General features: G+C 38.3%; 1 protein-coding gene across 1 annotated transcript in view; it reads left to right on the plus strand.

Moving 5' to 3' along the window:
- NAV2 (neuron navigator 2) overlaps nucleotides 1-23,781 on the plus strand; it is a 101,232-nt gene that overhangs the window by 36,981 nt on the left and 40,470 nt on the right. The window contains exons 7-13 of the mRNA XM_036763321.1: nucleotides 1,615-1,775; nucleotides 3,967-4,155; nucleotides 12,896-12,948; nucleotides 13,805-13,828; nucleotides 13,940-14,014; nucleotides 22,608-22,691; nucleotides 23,138-23,249. Coding sequence (XP_036619216.1) covers nucleotides 1,615-1,775; nucleotides 3,967-4,155; nucleotides 12,896-12,948; nucleotides 13,805-13,828; nucleotides 13,940-14,014; nucleotides 22,608-22,691; nucleotides 23,138-23,249 — 698 coding nt within the window. The remainder of the gene's footprint in view (nucleotides 1-1,614; nucleotides 1,776-3,966; nucleotides 4,156-12,895; nucleotides 12,949-13,804; nucleotides 13,829-13,939; nucleotides 14,015-22,607; nucleotides 22,692-23,137; nucleotides 23,250-23,781) is intronic.

The following is a 23,781-nucleotide window of genomic DNA, read 5'->3' on the forward strand; positions in this document are numbered from 1 at the left end:
ATATCTGAGGATTTATTATGCCACATTCTGTTTCAGGGTACTTGTCAGCAGACAGTTTGGATATTTAAATGGCAACCAAAGTTAGTCTGTGTTTGACTTTGATACACTGTTTGTAGCCCTGGAGGGAGTTAACCTCTCTAAACAGTAGCATGTTGAAGTATTCTGTGTTTGTAAATTTGGGGAGCAGGGAGAAATTCTTTTCCATTGAAATTGTAGCCCTGCTTTGAATTCGTTTTAAGCAGATCTGAACCGGGAATAAGCTATAGAACTCTTGGCAATAAAATTTAACCAAATGTCATCATTTTGAAGGCAGTTTTATATGCAGATGTGACCCTGCAAAGATAAGGTTACATCAAATCTTATAAAAAAAATTCATACCAAGAACCCTGGCTGCATGAAGGAAAATGAAGGCAAAGTCATTTGTAATGTGAATGAGTATACCTCCTCCATGTATATATTTTATAGATTCCTATTTCTGTGTAGTAAAATTCATATAGTGGAGCATACCTGGAGTCCAGAAGTACTGGGGCTATATAAGCACTTTAAAATTCCTGAAATAAACTGCAAAGTAAATAAGGGTCTAGATTCTAGAGGCCTTGAGTGTGGCCTTTTGACTGAGTCCAAGTTTTACTGAACAAATCCTTTTATTAAGAGGCTTTGTTCTATGAAGCTTGGATTCAGCCAAAGGGATGCACTTGAGGACCTAGAGGGTCACATGTGACCTTGAGGTCACAGGTTCCCCAGCCCTGGTCTAGAAGATCTAGAAAAACTTTCAAGGTTCTATCTCCTTCTAAGATTCTCTGATTTAATTGACACTAGATTGTATTGGTTCCCTCAAACCTGTATTTTTTTGGATCTTTCAAAGATCCCCATCTGACTTCACAGCTCATGTTTCATATATAGCCTAACATGATGTGAATCATGTGCTATTGTCCAGATTATACAAGTGATCTAATTTTACTTTTCAAGGCTACAACTATGTTTGCTTCTCAGACTCGACTCCCATAGTGCTTTTTCATTTGGATAGGGTCAAAATTACCTAAAGCTGTTTTATTAATGGAGAAACAATGGGCTATAGTGGATAGGCCAGCCTCAGAGTCCCAAAGATCTGGGTTCAGGTCCTACCTCTGACATGTACTGGCTGTGTGACCTTAGGAAGTCATTTTAACCTTTTGATGCTCTAGGCAACTCTCTAAAACTATAGGCTGTGGTGAAGGTGCCAACCTTCACTCATAGAGGGAGTTCTCTCACCAGAGAGCTCCTAATACCAGTAAAATAATGGGTCTAGTCCCTATCCCTGTTTTGTTCACAAATAAATAAGCAAAATTGCCCTGTAGCCCAATAATGGATCTCTGCATGTATTACGCTTTAGTAACTGATCTCAATTCAGATATAACTTATGATCAGATGGGAAATTCATCTAGGCGGCTGAGTAACAAAAGCTAGAATATTGAGAATTTTCTTTCCATTCAGTTTTTCAAGGGTACGTGATCATCTTTGATTTTTATTTTCTTTCTTGAGATTGCCCATCTATTCAGTTCAGTTCCGGTTCCGTGGAGTTAATTTCCTTTGTAACTTTTGTGAATGACCCTAGGATCATTTTTGCCCTTTCAGGTACACCCCCACCTCCCAACTTCGCACTCAAGAAGATGCAAAAGAATGGTTGCGGTCTCATTCAGCAGGCGGCCTGCAGGACACAGCGACCAATTCCCCCTTTTCGTCAGGCTCCAGTGTGACATCCCCTTCTGGGACCAGGTTTAATTTCTCCCAGCTCGGTGAGTTTTTATATAGTCACTGGTCATGACAATGAGCGCTAATAAACAGAGAGACTATTTTATACTTAGAAAGGGCCATATCCTCATGCACTTGGCATGGTTACTCTTCAATCTTTTGGCTAGTGACAGTGTGAATTTTATTTCTGGAGTTTGCTAGTTGCTTAAGTGGAGAAGTTCCATCAGTGAGCAAGCAGCATTTATAATATTCCAAATTTAAATTTTCTTGAACTGAAGAATGTATGTAAAATCATCAAGATGGACAGGTCCACACCGTCCCCAATCCATGGGGATTTGCTTCAGTAAATGCTTCCTGAATCTCTTGGACATTTATTAAATGCCAACTGTGTGCCAGGAACTGTATTTGTGCATGAAAGGCATTTTGATTTGTTTTGTGAAGAAAGATGAACAAGAATCTTCAAAGATCTTATCGTCTTGTAAGATATGGCATTGCCCAGATAACAATAACCTAAAGAAGGACGTGATAATACCTTCCTGGAAGGAACATATGAGCCCTTTGAGAGTTGGGTCATTTTTTGTTCTTGTTTCCTCTGTGTCTAGCACTTTGCCTGGCACATAATGATGATTAATAGTTGTTGAGCAAGGAACTATGGAAAAAGAATTAAGATGCTATGGAAGAAGCATAATAACAAAGCATTATTAAGCACCTAGTATATGCAAGAAAAGATATGAACATTTATTAAGTGCCTACTATGTGCCAGGTACTGTACCTAGAACTCTACAGACATTATCTCATTTGATCCTCACAGTAGCATTGGGGGGTAAATAGGAGGTGCTCTGCTAGTTGAGGATATAAATGAACAGGGATGAAAAGCGGGCACCTGAGTGATGGGAAGGATTGAAATGGTAGAAAGGAAGGGAGCATAATTTTAAAAGAAACAAAGACAAGAAATGGGACTAAAATAGTCCATTTTAGTTGGAATGCAGGGCGTATGAAGGAGTAGTAGGAGAAAGATTAATTGAGACTAGAGCATAGCAGGGAAAAGGAAAGGATGCTGAATGCTCCAGTAAGAAGCTTAGTCTGCCTTCTATCAGTAGTGCAGAACCATAGAAAGTCTTTGAGCAGGGTAGTGACATTTTAAGGTTTTCTTCTGCTTTGGTCACCCATCCTTATGTTTAATGTGTCTGGCTTCTCATATGAAATTGAAAATATGGAATTCACTTCAGTAAATGTGAATGGATCGCTCACTGTAAACCCACCACTGTGCTAGATGCAGGAAAAGATTCAGAAAGTGCTGGGACGCAATCTCTACAGAAGGTCAGTCCTCTTGGAAAATACATGCAGCAAATAGAAAATCATGCCAGACTACATACAGTCAAGTGCTACATGAAATATAATTAAGTGTTAAAATACTTAGAAGAGATTATAGGCACTGAGAGTGGTTACAAAGGACAGAGAATGCAACTGAGGAAGGTTTTATGGGGAAAGTAGCACTGCTTTGGGACCTTGAGTGGTAAGACTTGGTTAGGTGTTAGAAAGACTACACCAACCTTCTCAGGAGTTCATTTTCCAGGCAGAATTTAAAAAATAAAACAAAAAAAGATTTAAAATGGTTAAATATGGCATGTATTGAAATTAGAGCCCAGCACTTTTTAATTAGTATACCCTTCCTGGAAAAAAATGAGCCTCTTGGAATAAGGGAATGTTCTGCACTTCTCCATAAAGGTTGGTGAAAGCTAGTGGAAGTAGGACACATCCAGTTCTTCAAAATCATTCTGAATACTTTTCCTGTGTAAGACAGTGGGATCTGTGATTAGCGTTGCCTTTGAAATCAGCTCTACTCTTTTGAGTTAAGGGGTCTCATCGACACAAAAGACCTCAGTAGTTCCCGGCCGATCCAAAGCTGGATTTGATTATTTTAGGCTTTGGGCTTTAGAGAGAACTGAAGTGGTAATTCATTAGCACATGCCTGAACAGAGACCCTGGCATGTCCCAACTTGTTAATTAGAAAGCAGAGGCCCAGAACTTTGCTCTGAGACTGACCTTACTTTCTTTACTTTTTGCCCTGTGTAAGTTAACTTTTAGGAAGTGAAAGGGGTTTGTGGGTTGGAGAAGTTGGCCAGGAATAACTAGGTAGTTAATGATTAGCAAATAGTTTACCTTTTGTCAATGAAGAAGTTGTGAATGGAGATGTGAGTTTTCTATTTGGCATTTATGCTTCTTTTATTTTAGCGAGTCCTACCACGGCCACTCAGATGAGCTTGTCCAACCCGACGATGCTGAGGACCCACAGCCTCTCCAATGCAGATGGACCTTATGATCCCTATACTGACACCCGCTTCCGGAATAGCTCCATGTCTTTGGATGAGAAGAGTAGGACCATGAGCCGCTCAGGCTCCTTCCGAGATGGCTTTGAAGAAGGTAAGCAAAGAATTCTGGGTTCCTTGAGTACATGTGATAACAGCAAATAATCCATGGGTGCGGTCATTAGTGAGATTTGTCACTGAAGACAAGGCTTAGCAGGATATCAAGAGACAGATCAGCCTCATCTAGGCGGAGTTTTGTTTTGTTTTTCATTTGTGAGTTCCTTAGGTACTTGCCATCTCTCTTCCTTAACCTGGAGATCAGTCTTGGGAGCAGTGGTCTTAAGGGTCTTAGAGATCTGGTCACATATAGATGGGTCAAATTTTGAACCCTAAAACTGAATAGACTTGTCCCTGTAGTGTAGATGAGTTGGGAAGGGCTTAGGTATTGACATAGAGGAGTCCAGACAGGTATTTGGGCTGTTAGGAAAGTATAGCATCAATCAGTCACCAAGCATTGATCAAGCACTCGCCATGTGCCAGGCACTGAGATATGGGCAGACGGGAATCAGAGGTACAGTGGTGTACACTAGGGCAGTAGTGTTCACCAGGTGACTAATTGTTTAAGCAGTCAGTGTCAGGAAGCAAGAAGTAAAGACCCTGTTATACAGACTGGTATACAGGGCAGGGCTCCAGTCTTTTAAAGGGCTGCTGAGAATAAAGCAGACCCCCAAATGCCAGAGGAGCTGGGGTATGAGCAGGATAGGAAGAGACATATGGTCCAAGCCTTGCTACTGGGGCATGAGGTGGTGGTACTTTGGTTATATAAAAGGGCAAGGCAAGAGCCCAGATTCTATAACTAGGTTATATGGTCAGAATGGAACCAGCAACTGAGCCTTGGATTTGGGGGTCCTTTCCTTAGCCCAGTGGCCTTATTCTTCCCAATGCCTAGGGCAGGGCCAAGCCTAAAGCTAGGATTCATTACCCCAGATTAAAAGGTAGGACTATACAAAGATAGGACAGTCACTGCAGACTTGGGAGAAACCTTGGGAGATTATGATAAGGCTCTGGCTGAAAGTACCCCTTGTGGATGACTTGTAATAGATGCCACTATGCTGACCCCAAGACCCAGCTAGGCCTCCCTGGGATACAGTGTTCAGCACTGGGGCCCACCCTCCTGACCGCTGTCTGAAGTGACACAGTGTTCTGATCCATGTTGAGTTTTAGCTACTAACTTACCATCTCCTCCTTTATCCCATAAGTTGGCACAGCAGGCTTGCATCCTATAGAGCAGAGATTCTTAACTTGTTTTGTGTCTTAGACCCCCTGAACCAACGTTCTCAAAAATAACCTTTTTTAAACAATTTAAGGAAATGTCAAACTTTAGTTAGAGACTAGTGAAAATAAAAATGTAATTTATTTTCCTATTCAAGTTCATACATTCCCTGCAATCTATCCATACTTCCCCCAAGGCTGAGGTGTGGATGCTCAGTTAAGAATCTCTGCTATAGAGGGACCATCAGCCTGCTCTTCCAGAAATTTACTAAAGACAAAAAAGATCCATGTTACAAACTTCTCTTTGTATCTTACCGCCCCTTATTCTGGGGTAATAAACCCTAGCTTTAGTCTTGGCACTGGGAAAAATGAGGCCTTGGGCTAAGGAGATGACCCCAAAATCTATGGCTCAAAATCTATAGCAGCAGCCTTTCCACATTCCTCTAATTGACAGATGTGACATGTCCCAGAGAAGAATAGGCGATGGGAAGGGCTATTTGTTTTGGTCCTGTACACAGCAGTTTAATAATTCCACAAGCCTTTATTTGGTGCCCTCTAAATTCTACTATTCATATAGGAATCATTTTCCCCGTTGTGCAGAAGGAAATGTGAGAAGGGCTAAGCAGAAAGTCTTCCCCTGCTAATCCCAGCTTTGGAGAATGTAGCAAATAGCCAACACCGCCTAGATGTTAAAAAAAAAGAAAAGACCATTTCATGATATCTTCAGATCTTAAGAATAAATGAGAAAGGCAAGATATTAGATATTTCCAAACATCCTTCTTAACAGATGATTTAAAGAGTTTAGTTACAGAGAAATTGTTTGCCCTTTATTTTTAATTTTCCTAACAACTAAATTGTCCGATGAATAGTTTGTGAATCATTTGCAACTAGCAAGTAGGCAGGAGTCTGGAAATTCATATAGCAGAGCCTGCTAGGACAAAGAAGGCTATGGAAAGGTGGATGTGAAGTTTCTGAGAGTGATTTGTTACTTTTAAGAGCAAGAAATTTGGTTGTATATCTGAAATAGAGTTGTAATATTTCAAGTTTCATATGCTATAAGTTGAGGAACTAGGCAGTTGAGATTTTGCTTGGATTTTCTAAATAAGGATTTCAGCAGTGTGCTATAATTTTCATACTTTATAAGTCATTGAAATGACTAGCTCGTATATCTGACCTTGGAGTTCATAACGCTATCCTCTTAATCTGTTGTTGTCACGTATTGCTGAATGAACCATATTCACAACTGAAACTTGTCTAAACAAGCAAGATCTGCCTCATAAAGGCCCAACTTCATTACTTTATCATCAGATAACTTTCACTTATCCAATCTGGAATCAAGCTGCCTTAAGCGGGCACAACTGTGGAATATCTTAAATGTCAAAATGACATTGATTAAAAGCGCTTGCTAACTCTACTACAAGCACCGTCTAGACTATTATAAACGTTAATCGTTCATGCAGAGTTAAAGCAGAAGTATAGACAGAAAGGTCTGTGAACATGTAACATTTAGATCTCTTGGGATCTGTGGGTACAGATGGATTTTATTTCATCCAGTGGGAAATATTATGTTATGAAGACAAAGTGGGCTTCTCCTATTGACAGTAGTTTGGTTCAAATGTGGGAAGAATTAGACTGTCTTTTCTTCTTTTCCTAGAAACTATAATCCCTCTACCAACCTAACCCCTGCCACTGGGGCAGATGGATAAATTCTGACAAATCACATGCTGTACTTAGATAAAATATATAAACTATATTAACTCCATTCAATATGTTATAGGTAGTAATCAGAAACAGAAATTTCAGGGATATTAGAAGCTCAAACTCAAAACTTAGCTATTGATATTGGCACATAGCTGTAGAGTTTTATTGGATTTAATTAGTATTGTGATTTGACACACAGGCGCGATCCAAGAACAGCCTTTTAAAATTACCCAAGGTACATTATATCTCTTCTGATATTTTATTCAGTCCTTGAAAAGGGTCATTTGTGGACATATTTATAGGAGACACCAAGTAGATGTTTAAAATAGATGTGGTTTTTTTTAATTCAGATTTTTGTGACCAATTTTTGGAACTGGTATAGCTAAAAACGAATCAAAAAAGCTAGCATTTATAGTGTACGTACTGTGTATTAAGTGTTCTAGTACTTTGTGCTATGTGTATACATACAATGTGCTAAATACTTTACAAATATTGTCTCATAAGATCCTCAAAACAACCTTGGGAGGTAGAGACTATTATTATTTTATAGTTGGGGGAAACTGAGGCAAATAGAAGTTAAGTGACTTGCCCATGATCACACAGCTCGTAAATGTTTAAGGCTGAATTTGAACCAGGTCTTGCTGACTTAGAATTCAGCACCCAATCCACTGTGCCATGCACAGCTGCTCCAAAATCTGTCTGCTACAAAGGAGCCCTCCTCACTGTGTTGGGGCTCTTTCTTTCTCTATCAGAATAGCTTGGAATGGGAAACACTGGTTATATCCTTAAGTTGACTTCCCTATTGTGGCAGGATAAAGGCTCCAGGAGGAAGACACAATACTGGGTCTTAACCAAAAGGCCAAAGAGGCAGTGCTAATCCCCTAGGCATGTGTGATGTCCTAGACCTGGTAAGGGAGTTGGGAGGTTGAGGATTACAATTTCCCATGTGTGAAGTCAGAAGGATTTTATTGCTTCATTGACTGGAATATACCCAATTATTTCATTCAGTCTAATGATTCCAACCACATTGGAGTAAATGTTTCTTCTGGCTTGTGCCTGCATGCTGATTGCATTCAGTGGCTTGAATCCTACCCCTCCCTACCCTGTTCTGTCAGCATTGGGGCTTTGGAAGCCTGCTCAAAAAGTGCACCGAAGGTCATGAAAACTAGTACCTAGAAAATGAGACATATTTGTCAATCAACAAACATTTATTAGATGCTTTTTGTTTAGGTGCTGAGGATACAAAGATAAAAGTGAGAACATAGTTCCTGCCCTCAGGGAGCTTATGTTACACATCACAGATGCTTTAACTTTTTTTGTGTAACATATCCTTTTGACAATCTGGTGCAGCCTATATACCCCTTCTAAGAGTAATGTTTTCAAATGATTAGAATAAAATCCATAAGATTCCAAAGGAACCCAATTATACTGAGATATATTCATCCAAACATTTTTTAGTAATTCATAGACCCTAGGTTAAGAACTTGTACTTACATGTCCTTACTGCCAATATGTTTCCTGTACTAACAATATGTTCCCAGATAAGCAAGTAAAAGATGTATCCAAACTATATACATCATGTTGAGAAGGTGAGTGCAGTCAAAAAGAGCTTCTTGAACAAGGTGTTGACTGAGATAGAGGTTTCAAGATGGCGTGGCAAGGAAGGATGGTTTGCCTAGGAGATGGAATGTCCTATGTAAGGAACAGCAAGTAGGACAATGTGCTTGGAGCCTGGATTGTTTGAGGTGGAATAATGTGAAATTTTAGAAAGGTATACCGGAGCCAGATTGAAAAGAACATTAAATGTCAAACATGGCTATTTATAGTTTCTCCTAAAGGCACAGGGGAACCACCAAACCTTTGGAGCAGAGGAGTGACCTGGTCACCCCTGCCCTTTAGAATTCAGCTGTATTGGTAAGGTAGCATGTGTTCATTATGAATTGGAGAAGAAAAAGACTGGAGGCCAAGGACCAATTAAGAGGCCATTGCCACAGTCCAGAGGAGAAGAGAAGTGGGACTGGGGGTGAGGGGATGGGGAATAGGTGTGGTAGCAATAGAGAGAAACGGACTTAAGTGAAAAATGTTGAAGTGTTAAAAACAGGACAGTTACTAGATTTCCTACTAGCTAGCCCCTGATATCAAGGGGAAGCCATATTGTCTTTTTTAAAAATCTTTTTCTGTATGTGTTATTAATGTCATTTCGCTGATTCCAGTGTAGCTATACCACATAACAGGTTAACCTGGCCTTCTGTCTGAAAGAGGATAAAATTCTAACACTTCAGAGCAGGCCTAATTGACTTTTATTTTTCAACTTCTTTGGCCTGCTGCCTTATTGTTGCTGTTTACGAATCAAGAAGACTTAAATACAGAGAAATATTATAATGACATTGGTGAGAATCCTGTGTGCCATATGGGTCATTCTGGTGCCCAGTAGCATTAAGTATTCATAGAAAATGCCCCCAAGGCAGCGGCACCAGTAGCAAGTTAAACATTTAATGAGAAAATGTTAGCAATTTGGGAGAAGAAAGCCCAGTCCTTGAGTAATCCAAAAATCCCATGTTAGTTTTTTGCATATTTTGTTATGACACTGTCAGAGACAGTATGTTTGTTCTAAGGACCTCTTGCCCAGAAATATTTCCCCCACTGGTTTACTTCAGCGCCTGAAAGACTGACCATTTGCCCTTTCTTTGGCTCCAATTGGTGAAGGTCCCTACTAGGGTCTGTTTATAAAATGACTTTTCTGGAAAGGTCAGAATTGAGTTAGAGTCCCATAATGGGTCAGTGGTCAGCCTAAGAACAGTCTGAGGGCTTCATGGGTTCACCATGAATGAATATTGCCTAAAGCAGTCTTCATCTTATTTATAATTTTGCCTCGGATTATTATGCTTTTTCCATAGTTCATAACACCTCTACAGAAAAGGGCCTTTGTTTCATAGAACTATCAAAACTTTGAGCTGGTAGGGATCTCCATTTGATATAAAGACCCTCTCTACAATATCCTTGCTGATTGGCCATCCTATATAGGCCTTATAACAAATTTGACTAATATTTATTGAATACTCAGTTTGTATAAGGCACTCAAGGTACAAAGGCAAAAACCAGACAATCGCTTCTCAAGGAGGCTACAACATATACATATACCAATTAGTATTGTACAAGGAAAATTGAGGAGGGAGAGAGCATTACCAACTACAGTGAAAAAGGAATAAGGGAAGATTTCATGGAATAAGTGGCACCAGGATTGATTCTTAAATGAAGTCAAAGATTTGGAGATTTGGAGATGAGCAGGAAATGTTTCAGATACGAAAGCAAGATAGTGATAGGTAAAAGAAGCATCAAAGGTTTGAATGGAAGCTTGGAACAGCCACTGAGAGGAGTGGAATAGAGAATCAGTCAGAGATTTGCAAGTCAAATAAAGATTTGCAGTGCAGTGAAGGCAAGCTTATATAGTGGGATAAGCACTGGCTTTGGGTTCAAATCCCACCTCTGACATTTACCACCTTTGTGACCTTGGGCAAATCACTTAACCTCTCTGGATGTTAATTTCGTCATCTAAAATGTGTAACACTAATTGATTCTTCTCATATTCCCTGACTTTGGTAAGCATCAGGGGAGTTGTGCACACCTCAATTCCCAGTGTCCCTTCTAGACCTTCCTTTAGCCATCAGTGAGTGACCACCATGCTACCCTATTTTAGAGAAATTGAACAAACCATAAATGAGCTCCCTAACAAAACAGGGTACCTAGACACAATCAGAACTAACAAGAAGGTAGATGGAAGAAACAACCTAGATAGGGAGGATATGAACAGGTAGGACAAGGGCTCAGTGGAGTCAAGAGTTTAGGACAATAAACAGTTGAACTGGTCAGGTAGAATCAAGATGAGGAAAGTAAGGGCAGGGTAGGGAAGATGGACAGGGAGAACAGGAAAGAATTGATATTCTGGAGGTCATAGTATGATTGAAGAATAAGTTTAGAAGGAGTAAGAGAGAGGAGGAGAGATGGAAGGGCAGGAAACTGATTAAAGACTGGTTTTTCTAAGTCAAATTATGGATGTGGCACCATTATATGGTGGTTGGTTGTTGTCCTTCATTCTCAAAGAGGACCAAGACGACATCACTATGCTAGAGTCAAGTTGCAGTGTATCTGACAGCGGCTGACCAGACCAATACAAGCTTGGAATGTTCTACCACAGGTCGGGCATAAATACTCCATGTGATTTGATGCAAGGTGTGACTGTTCCTGTGAATGGTTGAATCATTGTGAAATTGTAAGGCATAGGAACTGAGGAAGTTGAACTAAAAATCTAACATTTAAGGGTGTGTATTTATATGTGTGTATATATGTAGTTTCATATGTGTATATGTATATATGTTATATATCATGTATATGTCTTCAAGTATAAGGGCAAAATTTGGGAGAGTTTGAGAGACTGAGTCAGGTACTGAATTCCTTGAGAAAGGAGCGAGAGTAGTTTAGGGGGTAGCAGATGATAGCAATAAGGATCTGGAACAGATGACAAAAAGAAATGTAGTAAACCTCAAAGAGAAAGAGTTGCTGAGTGTTGGTGGCTGAGAGAGAGTCTGGAAGGGACAGCAGAGACTGAGGTGTAGACTAACTCCTCCTCTTGCTTTGGGAACATGAGAAGAAGCAAGTAGTGTTGAAGAAGGTGACCAGTGATGCAGTACCTTCTGGAGAGGGTCAGGTTTCCATGAGAACAAGTAATCTAAGATATATGAGAAGAATTGAAGGAGAGAAAGACAGTATTTTTTCAAATGATCTAGTTCTAGAGGGCACAGGCAAAAGAGATAGCAAAGGAGAAAAGAGAATTGGGAATGGTAGGACTGGCTGGGATAGGGACAAGAATAGAAGTAGTATGGAGAAGATGATGATGACTTTTGCCTCAGAAGCGATGCCATACTAGAATAGCTGCTCTGATAACATTAATAAGCATCATTGTAGCCTATTAGTAGTTTCCTGTTTAATGCCTATCTGAAGAGTAGCTGTGGAAGGTCCTAACTGACACCTTAGAAATGGCATTTAAGCAAATTAAAGATTTGTTTTCTGGTAAAATTGTTCATTTATCCACTGGCTTATTGATGACTTCGCTGCATTTCAGAAACCATCTAAGCTCTCCCAGGTATTTCTGATAACAATTGGTGGTATGAATAGGAAAATTCTGTCTGCTAACTCTGAGCACTTTATTTTCCATGCCATACATACCCAGAGGGCTGGGGTCACACCCCAGCAATGGCATTATCTTCTCAAAGCTCTCTGGCCATCTTGTCAGTTCAAACATTCTTTAGTGTGCTAGTGTGAGCTTTCTTTTTGAAAGTAAACTTTAGAGAGATTTCATCAAAAATGTAATTAGGATTTCTTAAAATAAAGAGCAGTTAGAACACCTGAGCTTGAAGAATAGCACATTTTCAAATCACATTTGAAATAACAAATGAATGTGTCTTGGGTGGTGAGAAAATGTATTCCTTAAGTGGTGCTCATCAGTAAGAGAACTACTCGTCTCCTTGGGTACCTGATAAAAATAGAATAAAGTACCAGCATTTTTTGAAGGATGTATTTCTAGGCAGATTTTCATTTGCTTGATTCTTCTTGGAAGAAGTCTCTATCAAATATGATCTTTCTAATTTTTCACTATAATATGCCCTCCCCCATGTAAAAATAGTAGCTATTTATCATTCCCTTCATTATCTGTTTTTCTCACCTCCTACAATTAATATGAATAGGATAATGAATCATGATGAAATAAAGCTGTTTTTACGTTTTCAAAGAGAGGCTTGTAGCTTCCTGCAGTGTATTGCCTATGATTTATCTCTTTGGTCATATACCCTGTGGTTATGAAATTGGCTTGTTATTTTCATTTTCAGTTCATGGATCTTCCCTCTCCTTGGTTTCCAGTACATCATCCATTTATTCCACAGTAAGTATTAATGAACTTAGAATTACTCTGATAATTTGGACTTACATATTCTAATCACTTTAGCAAGTTTTTGTTTGCTTATCTTTTTGGTCTGGAACTGGGATTTCATAGGATTAAGGAAATTCTGGGGAAAAATCTCCTTCTGCCAATGTAGATCTGTGACTAATAGTCTTAGAGAGTTGCCTAGGACACAAAGAGGATGACACTTGTCCAGGGTCACCCAATCCCAAAGCTAGCTCTCTATCTACTATACCATGCTGCGTTTCTTTGTCATTTATGTCTAGAAAACCCTTGCTAACAGTAGTCTTCAAGGTCAACACAAGCCTGCATCCTAAATTTCTCACTGGGGCCAAGACATTCTCATATACAAGGTTGAGAACTCATGCTCTAGAGCTCTTAATGTAGCAAGACAATGAGGCATAAAGTTAGAATGCAATTACATGCATAGGAAAGTAGCAGGAGATTGCCCATAGGTGGCAGGGAGTCATGATCAGGTAACAGTTTTGTATAGCGTGGATACCTTAACAGCCTTGTTTTCTATCAGAACATGAGCTCAAGGCAGCCATAATTATTAGTGAAAGAAGCATGATGTCATGGCATGATCACTAAACTGGCATTGAATCCCAAGAGTAGGGAGACCTGGGTTCTAATGCTGGCTCTACCACTAACCGATGGCTTTAGGCAAGTAACACAGGACAACCTTATTAAAAACTCCTAAGATATAGTCTTGATGTCCAACAATCATATTGACTTGCAGGTAGAAATAGTTAGGATTTGAGCTAGCCCTGTTAGGGTAATTGTGGCCCTCTCCAATCCCATGTACACCTACTCTTAACTATTTTTGTTTTTCTTACAGCCAGAAGAAAAGTGCCAGTCAGAGGTAAGGAGAAATTCCTTGACTTAATATCTCTTTTCAACTTAACATTTTATGTCTTTCTGGATCTGAGAATCTGGTCCTCAAATAAGTAATCCTCTAAAATGCAATGTTTAGATTCGAAAGCTACGAAGGGAGTTGGATGCATCCCAGGAGAAGGTTTCAGCCTTGACTACTCAACTGACTGCTAACGTAAGTACTAGGAGGTGGATGCTTGCAAATGTTGCTCATTATTCTAACTAGTAAAGATTGGGATTTTGATTTAAACTTAGCAACTCAAAGTCAAAACTCAAGATTGACTTTTTAGAAAGCTATCTTTTGTTAATAATAGACCTGATTAAATATTCAGATGGATCCATATCCCTATCTATTGATGTGGATATTTCTTCCAGGGGTGCTAATTCATGACTGCTTGTCCTATGTAGCATTTGTCCATGTTCTCCTATATATTTATCCCAGGGATTGTTCCTGCCTCTTCTACCACCCCCCAAAGTGCTTTTGGCCTTTCTCATTTGCTCTTGGGGTCAAGAAGATATTTGATTAGATAAAATAATAACTGACATTTATATCCTACTTTCTGTTTTGTAAAATGGTTTATCTCATTAGAACCTCAGAAGTCCTATGAAGTAGAAAATAGAGATATTATTCCATTTTTACAGATGAGGAAACTGAGGCACAGAGATAATGTAGGGACTTACCCTTGATAGTGGTTAGCAGAACCAGAATTTGAACCCAGACCTTTTGACTCCAAAATTACCCTATAATAGTCTCAGTTAGGTATTTTATTGCCATTCTATTAACCAAAAGTCCATAATAATAACCAGCACTTACATAACACTTTAAGGTTAGGAAAGCACTTTACATATGCATGTATTATATCACTAGTTACTCACAATAACCCCTTGAGCAAAGTGCTATTATTATTACAGATGAGGAACCTGAGGCCGACAGGGCTAGAATTGCACAGCTAGTAAGTGTCTGAGGTCAGATTTGAACTCAAGTCCTCCTAACTCCAAGTCCCATGTACTATCCCTTGTAGCATCTTCCTACCTTTGTGGAACAAGGAATTTCTGATTTATGAAAGTTTATACCAATAGTTAAAATATAACTATTCTTTCTAGCATGAAGCTCATTCTCTCGTCTCCATTAAAGTCCTACTCCAATGCTTCATCATGGGATGAAGGCGAATCTTGTTTCTCTGGAGCTGTTCAGGTGGTATCCAAGTCTGGCAAGTCTTACCAAGATGGAAGGGCTTTTAATTATGGTCCCAGCAGCAAATTCTGCGATGAATTTTGGGTTTTTTGCCATTGCCCTCCATAGGGGTCTTGCTAAGAGAGAAAGAGAGCTGTCATTTATATCAGAAGAAGGAATACCCACAGTGATGAGATCACAGCTCCTTCAAGGAGAGAGGTATTCAAATGTACCAAATACGAAAGCATGGGAGGTAACATGGTACAGTCAGAGGACCTAGGTTCTGATCCCTTCTGTGACCCTTACCATCTGTGGGATCTTGGGCACAAGCTCTATTTAACTATTATTTAACTATTTATATAACTATTATTTAACTGTTAATGAAACAAGCATGATGTCACAACATGATCACTAAACTAGCATTGAATCCCAAGAGTAAGGAGACCTGAGTTCTCATACTGGATCTACTACTAACCTTTAACTATTCTAGGCCCCAGTAGTCTCATCTTTAAAATGGATGAATTGGACTAGATGGCCTCTGAGGTCCCTTCTAGCTCAAGATCTATCATCTCTATAACTAAAATAAGAATTCCTTAAATATTAGGTACAAGTGCTTTTATTTTGTTTTCCTTTGTTTTTTTCCCATTAAATGATCTGAAATGTTTCTTGTACCTCTAATCATGGAGGATGGTCCAGTTTTAATATCACCATTCCAATTGAGACCTACTTTCTACTGTTAAAAATGTAAATATATGGAGGTCTCCCTTAATATATCCATTGTCAGCTCTGGAGTTAGTGTGAAATAGGTTCTTCCCTTCTAACTATGAATTAACTATTAATGATAATTGGATACTTGGAACCCAGAACAAAGAAAGAAGATGAAATACTTATTAATACTACGATGTGCCAGGCACTTTGCTGGGTGCAGAGATAAAAATACAGTAAATGGAACAATCCTCACTGACAAGAAGCTTAGATTCTAACAGGGGAGACAAATAGGTGTGTATAAGTATGTATGTATACACCTCAATCTTCACTCGGATTCTTTTGGGATTGTTGTTTGATCATTGTGTTGGTCAGAGTTCCTAAGTCTTTGAAAGTGGTTTGTCTTTATAATATTATCTCCTTAATTGTTTCTTTCAGTAAAATAATATTCCATCACATCCACATACTGTAACTTGTTTAGCCATTCCCCAATTGTTGGGCATCCCCTCTATTTCTAATTTTGTACCACCATAAAAAGAGCTGTTATAAAACATGTTTGTACATATGGTCCTTTTCCCCTTTGATCTCTTTGGAGTTTAGACCTAGTAGCAGTATTGCCAGGTTAAAGGGTGTGTATAGTTTATCAGCTGTAGGGCATAGTTCCAAATTGCTTTACAGAATGACTAGGCTGGTTCACAGTTCCATCAATACATATTTTACTTAATGGTGACACTTTAAAGATCACTGAGCAAAGTTTTGCTTTTGTTTTTCTTGATCTTGCCTCTGAACAGAAGTCTATTATGATCTTAAAACATGAATGGTCGACATTTTGTTAGAAGAGAGCCTTTAACACAGATTTTGCTCTGCTAACTCAGGTGTTGTATAATCAAGAAATAGTAAACACAGTGGGATCTTATGGTTTCTACTTTTGTCAGTCAATTACATAACTACAAACATATCATCTGTAGAATATTGTCCCCAAAAAGCCAGGATTTCTCATCCCCATCTTTTTATCAAGAACATGAATGTAGACCACTGTCATAAAGATGTTAGAGTGGGAAAGGGGACATATGAGTCAGTATCTTGATTGCCTTCATTTATTCATTCATGCAACAAGCACTTATCAAAAGCCAACTATGTGACAATTACCACGGTAGGCGCAGAGGATACAGTGCCCCTACACTTAAGATGCTTGGATTTTACAGAGGGTTGAGGGACAGGGATCAATTCAAGCACAGACATTTAGAGATGTGTTGAAAGTAATTCCCAAATGGGACAGTATTAGAAACTGGGCATAATCAGAATAGCGTATTCCTCTTTTTGTTATTTAAAATCTATTCCATAGTTCCTTTATTTTTTAATTTTTTCAATAAACTAAAATCTATTTTCTCTCCCTTTCATCTCTACTCTGCAATGAAACAAAACAAAAAAACCTTGTAACAAGTATAGTCAAGCAAAATAAATTCCTGCATTGGCCATGACCAAAGAACATATGGCTCATTCTACAGTCTTGTCCATCACCGCTCTTTTTGGATGTAGGAAGCACGCTTCATCACTCCATGACTGGTTATTATATTGAGCAAAGTTCTAAATCTTTTCAAAATTGTTTGTGTTTATGATGTTATTTTACAAATTGCTCTAGTTCTGTTTATTTCACTTTGTATCCATTCATACAAGTTTTCCCAGGTATCTCTGAAAGCCCCCCTTTTGTCATTTCTAATGGCACAGTTGCATTCTGTTTAAGTCATATACCATATGTTAAGTCATTCCCCAATTGGTAAGCATATACTTAATTTCCAGGTCTTGGCTGCCATAAAAAGAGTATCTATAAATATCTCGTACACACAGACACTCTTACTCTTGCTTTGAACTCTTTGGGGTATAGGCCTAGTAATAATATCATTGAATCAAAGAGTATGCACAGCTTAGTAACTTTGGGGCATAACTCCAAATTGTCCATAGTAGCTGGATTGATTTACAAATCCAACAATACCTAACTGCCTTTAAAATTGTATTACCTATGGCATTCCTTCTGTATGTATTTGGACAGAGACAATCATTCTTCTCAATATAATTTGCTTAACTGCCATTTTTTCCTTCTTCATATCAGATACTGAGGTTGTGATGTACAAATGTGGTGGGTTAATTGTCATGAACATTGTGACAAGGTCACTGTCTGTTTTATTTTGAATCTGTTGAATCTGTCTTATTTTGAACCTTTTTTGTGGTCTTTTAAACTTCAACTATAAATAGTCTGGTGGAGATGTGGCCTAACTATTCTCTTGCCAAGCGCACTGTACAGGCTCATTTTCCTCCTTGACAGCTTTTTCCTCTTTTGTGAGGAAGTGTAACTCACAGTCTAGTGCCATCCTCTTCCATAACTATTTACAAATGATCCTTCACTTTAAATTAGTGTTGCCTTGGCTCCCATGTCTCTAGTTGGCAAAGAGATCAAGGTTGTCCTAGTTAAGGTGGTTTCTGGCTCTCTTGGTCTTTTCACTTGGCAAGTGTTGTTCATTTATATTTCTCTAAGGAAAGAAAATGATAATCAGAGTCAGTGTCTTTACTTTTATCCATTTCCCATACTTTAGAGTCAGCAGTTTGTTTAAATAAGACACATTGGAGCTATTACAATTGAATGTAGTTTTTTTCCCCTGTCTTTCTTCTTCTAATTTGGAATGGATTTTGATCTTTACTCCAGCTAACTGATGGTCTGATTAGAGACAGCTATTTCTGAAATGGCCCCCACATCAGCTAATGGTTAATTCCTGTCTAACCAGTTATTCAGTTGATTCTGTTCTGTGATATAAGCACCAAAACAATGCCTAACTTTCAATGCTCTTCTTGGAAGAGTATTTGCGGTATATAGGCATAAAACTCCTGAGAGATCTTTGATCTCTGTAACTTCTTCTTTTTATTATTATTATTTTGTCTAGTCTTTGACTATTCAAAGATAAAACTTTTCTTAGTGTGCTTTAGAACATACACAGTTGTAGCTTATTTTGTCCTCATTCTTTCCTGTGGAACTCAGTTAGAAAGGGCCCTGGGATAAGGTGCTATGTCTATGATCCCTGTTCTGAAAGTACAATGCCAGTGTATAGAAAGCTGATGAAGGAGCCAGGAAGAACAGGGACCAGGTCCCACACACTGATATATTATAAGACCTTGGGAAAATCACTTTCACTTCTCTAGGCATCTTTTAAATAATAATAGTAACAATAAACAACAATAGTAGTAGCAAACATTTATATATCACTTTAAGCTTTAAATGCGTAATTTCATTTTGTCCTTACAACAAACCTGTAAGGTAGGTACTATTATCATCCCTTTGAAAAAAAAGAGGAAACTACAACTGGGAGACATTGTGATTTGCCCATGGTAATGCCACTAGCAAGAATCTAAGAAAGGATTTGAACTTCGTTATTCCTGACTTTAAGCCCACCACTCTATCCACTGTGCCATCTTGCTGCCCATAATTTTTTTTAACATTTTAATTTAAAGTTTTGAGTTACAGTTCTATCCTTCCCTGTCTCCCTCCCCTCCCCCTACCCTGAGACAATAAGCAATCAGCTATAGGTTATATTTCTGCAATTATGTAAAACATTTCCATATTAGTCATTTTGTACAAGAAGACTCTTTAACTTCTCAATCATAAATTAATATTAAATTTCCAAAATATTTTTCACTGTCCTCCCCTTTGGTTGCCTTCACATTAAAATCAAGACAGTTATGTGGTCTAATGGGTAGACGGCAAAACCTAAAATGAGGAAGATCTGAGTTAAAGTTCTGCCTCAGGCACTTATTAGCTAAATGATCTTAAGAAAGCCATTTAACCCCTCTCTGCCTCAGTTTTCTCACCTGTAAGTGAGGATAATAATGATACCTACCTCCCAGGACTGTAGTGAGTATAAAACGAGAAGAGGTATGTAAAGCACTTTTGTTAAAGTGCCTTAAAAATGATGGCGATGTTGCTGATGATGATAGTTAATATTGAGTATGAAGATATTTGTTGACTTATTTGGAAGGATCATATCAAGTTCTTCATCAAATCTTTCTACCTTGTAATCCTTTGCAACAGATTTCAGCTCATAAATTCTACTTATCTCCACAGTGATCTTTTTGTATATGCTTGCCATAAGAACAAGATGACTAAGTGTCCTGTGTTATGATGTTTCTAATTGCCTTTGGGCGCATGATAAAACCAATTCTCCTAACTCCTTTTATTTTTCTCTCCAAGAACCAGTCAGTTGTTTTATGATCTAGGTGACTGACTGTCTCATAGGCATTCTTTTCTCTTTTCTTCCTTCCCCACCCTGCCAATTTTACAACACTACCAAATCAGCATTGATTCATCCTCACAGGTGCCAGTTAGAGATGTTGAGTCTCCTGGTTGACAGGTAGACCATAAAGAATTAAATTCAGTCAAGTTCTTGGCCACTCAATGGCCATCAAGTGGCAATAACCTTTGCTTGCCAGTTAGCTTGGCTGAATGAATTTATAGCTCATTCAACTCCATGGGCCTCTTTGAATTCCATTGTAATACTACGTCTCTCTGAGATTATTCTTCTATTTTCCATAGCAGTTGAAGTGAGAACCCTCACCGTTATTCTAAAAATGTGTTTGTCCATCACATTTAATCCTGTATTATTTTACAGTAAATATTTAACCATACCAAACACTAGGCAGTGGTAACTTATTTGTCTGCCATTTTTCTCACAGACAGATTTGTGTTTATTTTTATAGAACACACTCCTCAAGGACATGTTATCCCTATGTTTTCATATCATTCATGTTTGTTTTCATTTGGAATGTGAGAATATGGTACTTGGTGAGACGTCTATTGTGTGTTAGATGAACAAGACTGAAATGACTTCACCATCCCATATTTTCCTAATCATTCTTATGACACAGAAGAAAAATGGTCCTATCATTTAGCAGCAAAATAAGACCCTCTGTTATGAACTAATTTTCCATTGTTAATGTAAGTTCTTTTTGAACTTGGAAAAAACCAGCTCATTTCTCAGTGGCATATTATTTGTCAATTTTTTTTTCTTACAAAATTAAAAAATTTGGATCCAGAGATGAAGTCAGAGGTGAAGAAAGGGATATTATTTAAAGAAACAGTAGCTCTGTACTTCAGGGATCCATTATTTCATCAGGTGTGATTATTCATTCTACCAATCTAGATTGCAACCCCTATGTGCTAATATTAATATATGGTGGCCATAGCCTCCAGAATTCATTAGCAAGGGGCAGCTAGGTGGCACAGTGAGTAGAGCGCTGGCCCTGGAGTCAGGAGGACCTGAGTTCAAATCCAGTCTCAGACACTTGACACACTAGTTGTGTGACCTTGGGCAAGTCACTTAACCCCAATAGCCTTGCCTTCCCCCTTCAAAAAACAAAAACAAAAAACAGAATCCGTTAACTGGTGACCAAACTTCTGATGGTAAGCCTCTTTATAATTAGCCAGACTGATCTTTGGATGACAGATATATTGCTGGTTCCATACTTGAAACCTGTCCAGCTTGACAAATTCTGTTGGAGTATTCTCTGTTGGCATAGCCTTGGAGAATTCAGAATGACCTCCATACTACAGTGAACATATTGGATAAGGGACTCAGTGGAGGAGATGAGATTTTCTTTAAAGAAATAGTATTTGTAACTGAAAATCTTTGCTTTCTTTATTCTGAAACACAAGTGAGAAAATTATTTTAGAAGTGACGTTGCCCTCATTTCAGTTCCTTCACAAAATCATATAATTCTTTTCTCACCATACTGAGGCTAAATCCTCAAAGATAAATTTAAATGCATCTCCTTATTTTAAAACTTGGAGGCATTTTATTTTAAGATATTCAGAGCATCTATTCATAAAGAAAAAAACAGGTCTCCTTGCATCCCATTTATTATAACTAGTGGTCCTTTGAAATGGGATCTCTATATTTAAAAAGGTAAACAACTATCCAAGAGGCAGCTTGTCCTCAAATATTTCTGCTCATCAAACCAAAATATCAAAATCCTCTGTCTGCCCTTGAATCCCTTAAGTCTGGTTTTCATCCTTATCATTTAACCAAAACCACCCTCTCCAAGTTAACCATCTATCTTCATGCAGCCTTACTCCAATGTTTCTATTCTATCCTTCTCTGACTATCCAAGTCTCTCATTGGCTACCATAATCAATTACCCTTTTTTATTGAACTAGTTGAAATTTGAACATAATATCATGTTAGAATCTTACTTTTCCAGTTCTTCCTGTAGTAATTCATTTATCTAATTCCAATCTTCCCCCAATATAGAAATCTACCAAGGCTTTTTCCTGGTTCCTATCTTCTTTACCATGTGTATTTGCCATTGGAGTTGCTTATCTTCTCTTAAAGACTGTCACTCTCTAATTTCTCTCTTTATGCCTATCCCATCCCTTACTTCCATGTTGTGTACAATCTTTAGGTTAGCTGATTAATTGATTTTGTACCATTTCCGTATGACTAAGAAGTCACTCTGTGCTGTTCCCCAGATCTTCCTTCACTGCCTAATAATCACATCAGCATAGTGGTACGTGAGCATAGTCCCCACATGAAGCCTTGATATGTCAGTAAATATACTCCTTTGCACCTGAAAGTTAGCCCTTTGATCTTCAGCACTGGTTTCATTCCAGAAAAGATTACTGTAGGTTCCATCAACATTAACAACTCCAACAATACTTCCTTTCCTCTTCACTTGACCACCACATGTGATTTCCCTTGAGTACGCTTGACATTTTATTTAGCCAGCTTTCAAAAAAGCCACATACAGTCATGTGTATGTTTGTGTTTGTATGTGTACATGCTCCACCCCACATATTTTCCTTCCATTGGAGAATACTTAATCCCATTCTGTGTCCTTTACCTTCCAGGCTCACCTTGTAGCAGCCTTTGAGCAAAGCCTTGGGAATATGACAATCAGACTTCAGAGTTTGACCATGACAGCCGAGCAGAAGGCAAGTATGAGGAAGAATGTCACTTGGTTGTCCTTGTAAGGTATTAAGAAGGAAAGTCCTCAGGTTGTTTTCTTTAGAATATGTCATCATGTTAACTTAAGTGAACTTAATTAACTCTCTGAATTGTGGTAAAAATATGCCTGCGTATCAGTCTAGTCCTTGCTGAGTAGAGAGTAAGTCTAATTTTATGGTAATGGTCATTCTAGTTAAATGCCAAGTGCAGATGGCCTAGAGACACCAGACCCATATAACCCTGTTCTTTTTCTTTGGTCTGGTTGTTTTGTAGTCCTTAGAAAACCTCTACTGATCCATTGGAGTTGCCCCCTGCAAAACCAGTCTTTCACTAGGCTCTCCTTCTTTTCTAGGCACTTTTCTCGAGATTGAGTGGCTGTTCCCCACTGTGCAATAAGAATTTAGGTTCATAAATGTTTTCCTTTGTTCTTCAGGATTCTGAACTGAATGAGTTAAGAAAAACAATTGAGCTTCTAAAGAAACAAAATGCTGCTGCTCAGGCTGCCATCAATGGAGTAATTAACACACCTGAGCTCAACTGCAAAGGTAAAGAAACAGAAACTAATTTTAGCAGAAGCACAATACCCAGAGGATACCATCACTTGATAACATCTGATGCAACTTCCCTCTGAGAGATTACCAATGTCTGCATGAGATCAAACTTTTGGTGGAATCTCAAAAGTTCATGAAAGATACCATCAGGTTGAAAATAGCTAACTTTAAAAAAATTATTCAAATTTTCTCTTTCCACTGCTGTTTTGCACATCAAAGACAGAAAAAACCATATGTTTTTATTGGCAAAGTTTATTAAGTTTCTTCATGCTAATTTCCCAATCTATAACACTACCAGAATAGCTAAAGCATTCATATTTTCACACTGACAGGAAATAGAGTAAGACTTGTTTCTTCAGTTTATGCCTAAGAAGTCATTTCTAAATAAATGCTGTATATCCAATTGCATTTTTACATTGACTTTTTGTGTGAGAGGCAGGGGAAAATATCTTTTAGCAATATTCAAAATGGATTACTCTTAAAAGAAACCAAGAAAAAAAATTGAAAAAGATTTATCTATCTCCTC

This window comes from Trichosurus vulpecula, chromosome 6, assembly GCF_011100635.1.
Source record: "Trichosurus vulpecula isolate mTriVul1 chromosome 6, mTriVul1.pri, whole genome shotgun sequence".
Lineage (NCBI taxonomy): Eukaryota > Metazoa > Chordata > Mammalia > Diprotodontia > Phalangeridae > Trichosurus > Trichosurus vulpecula.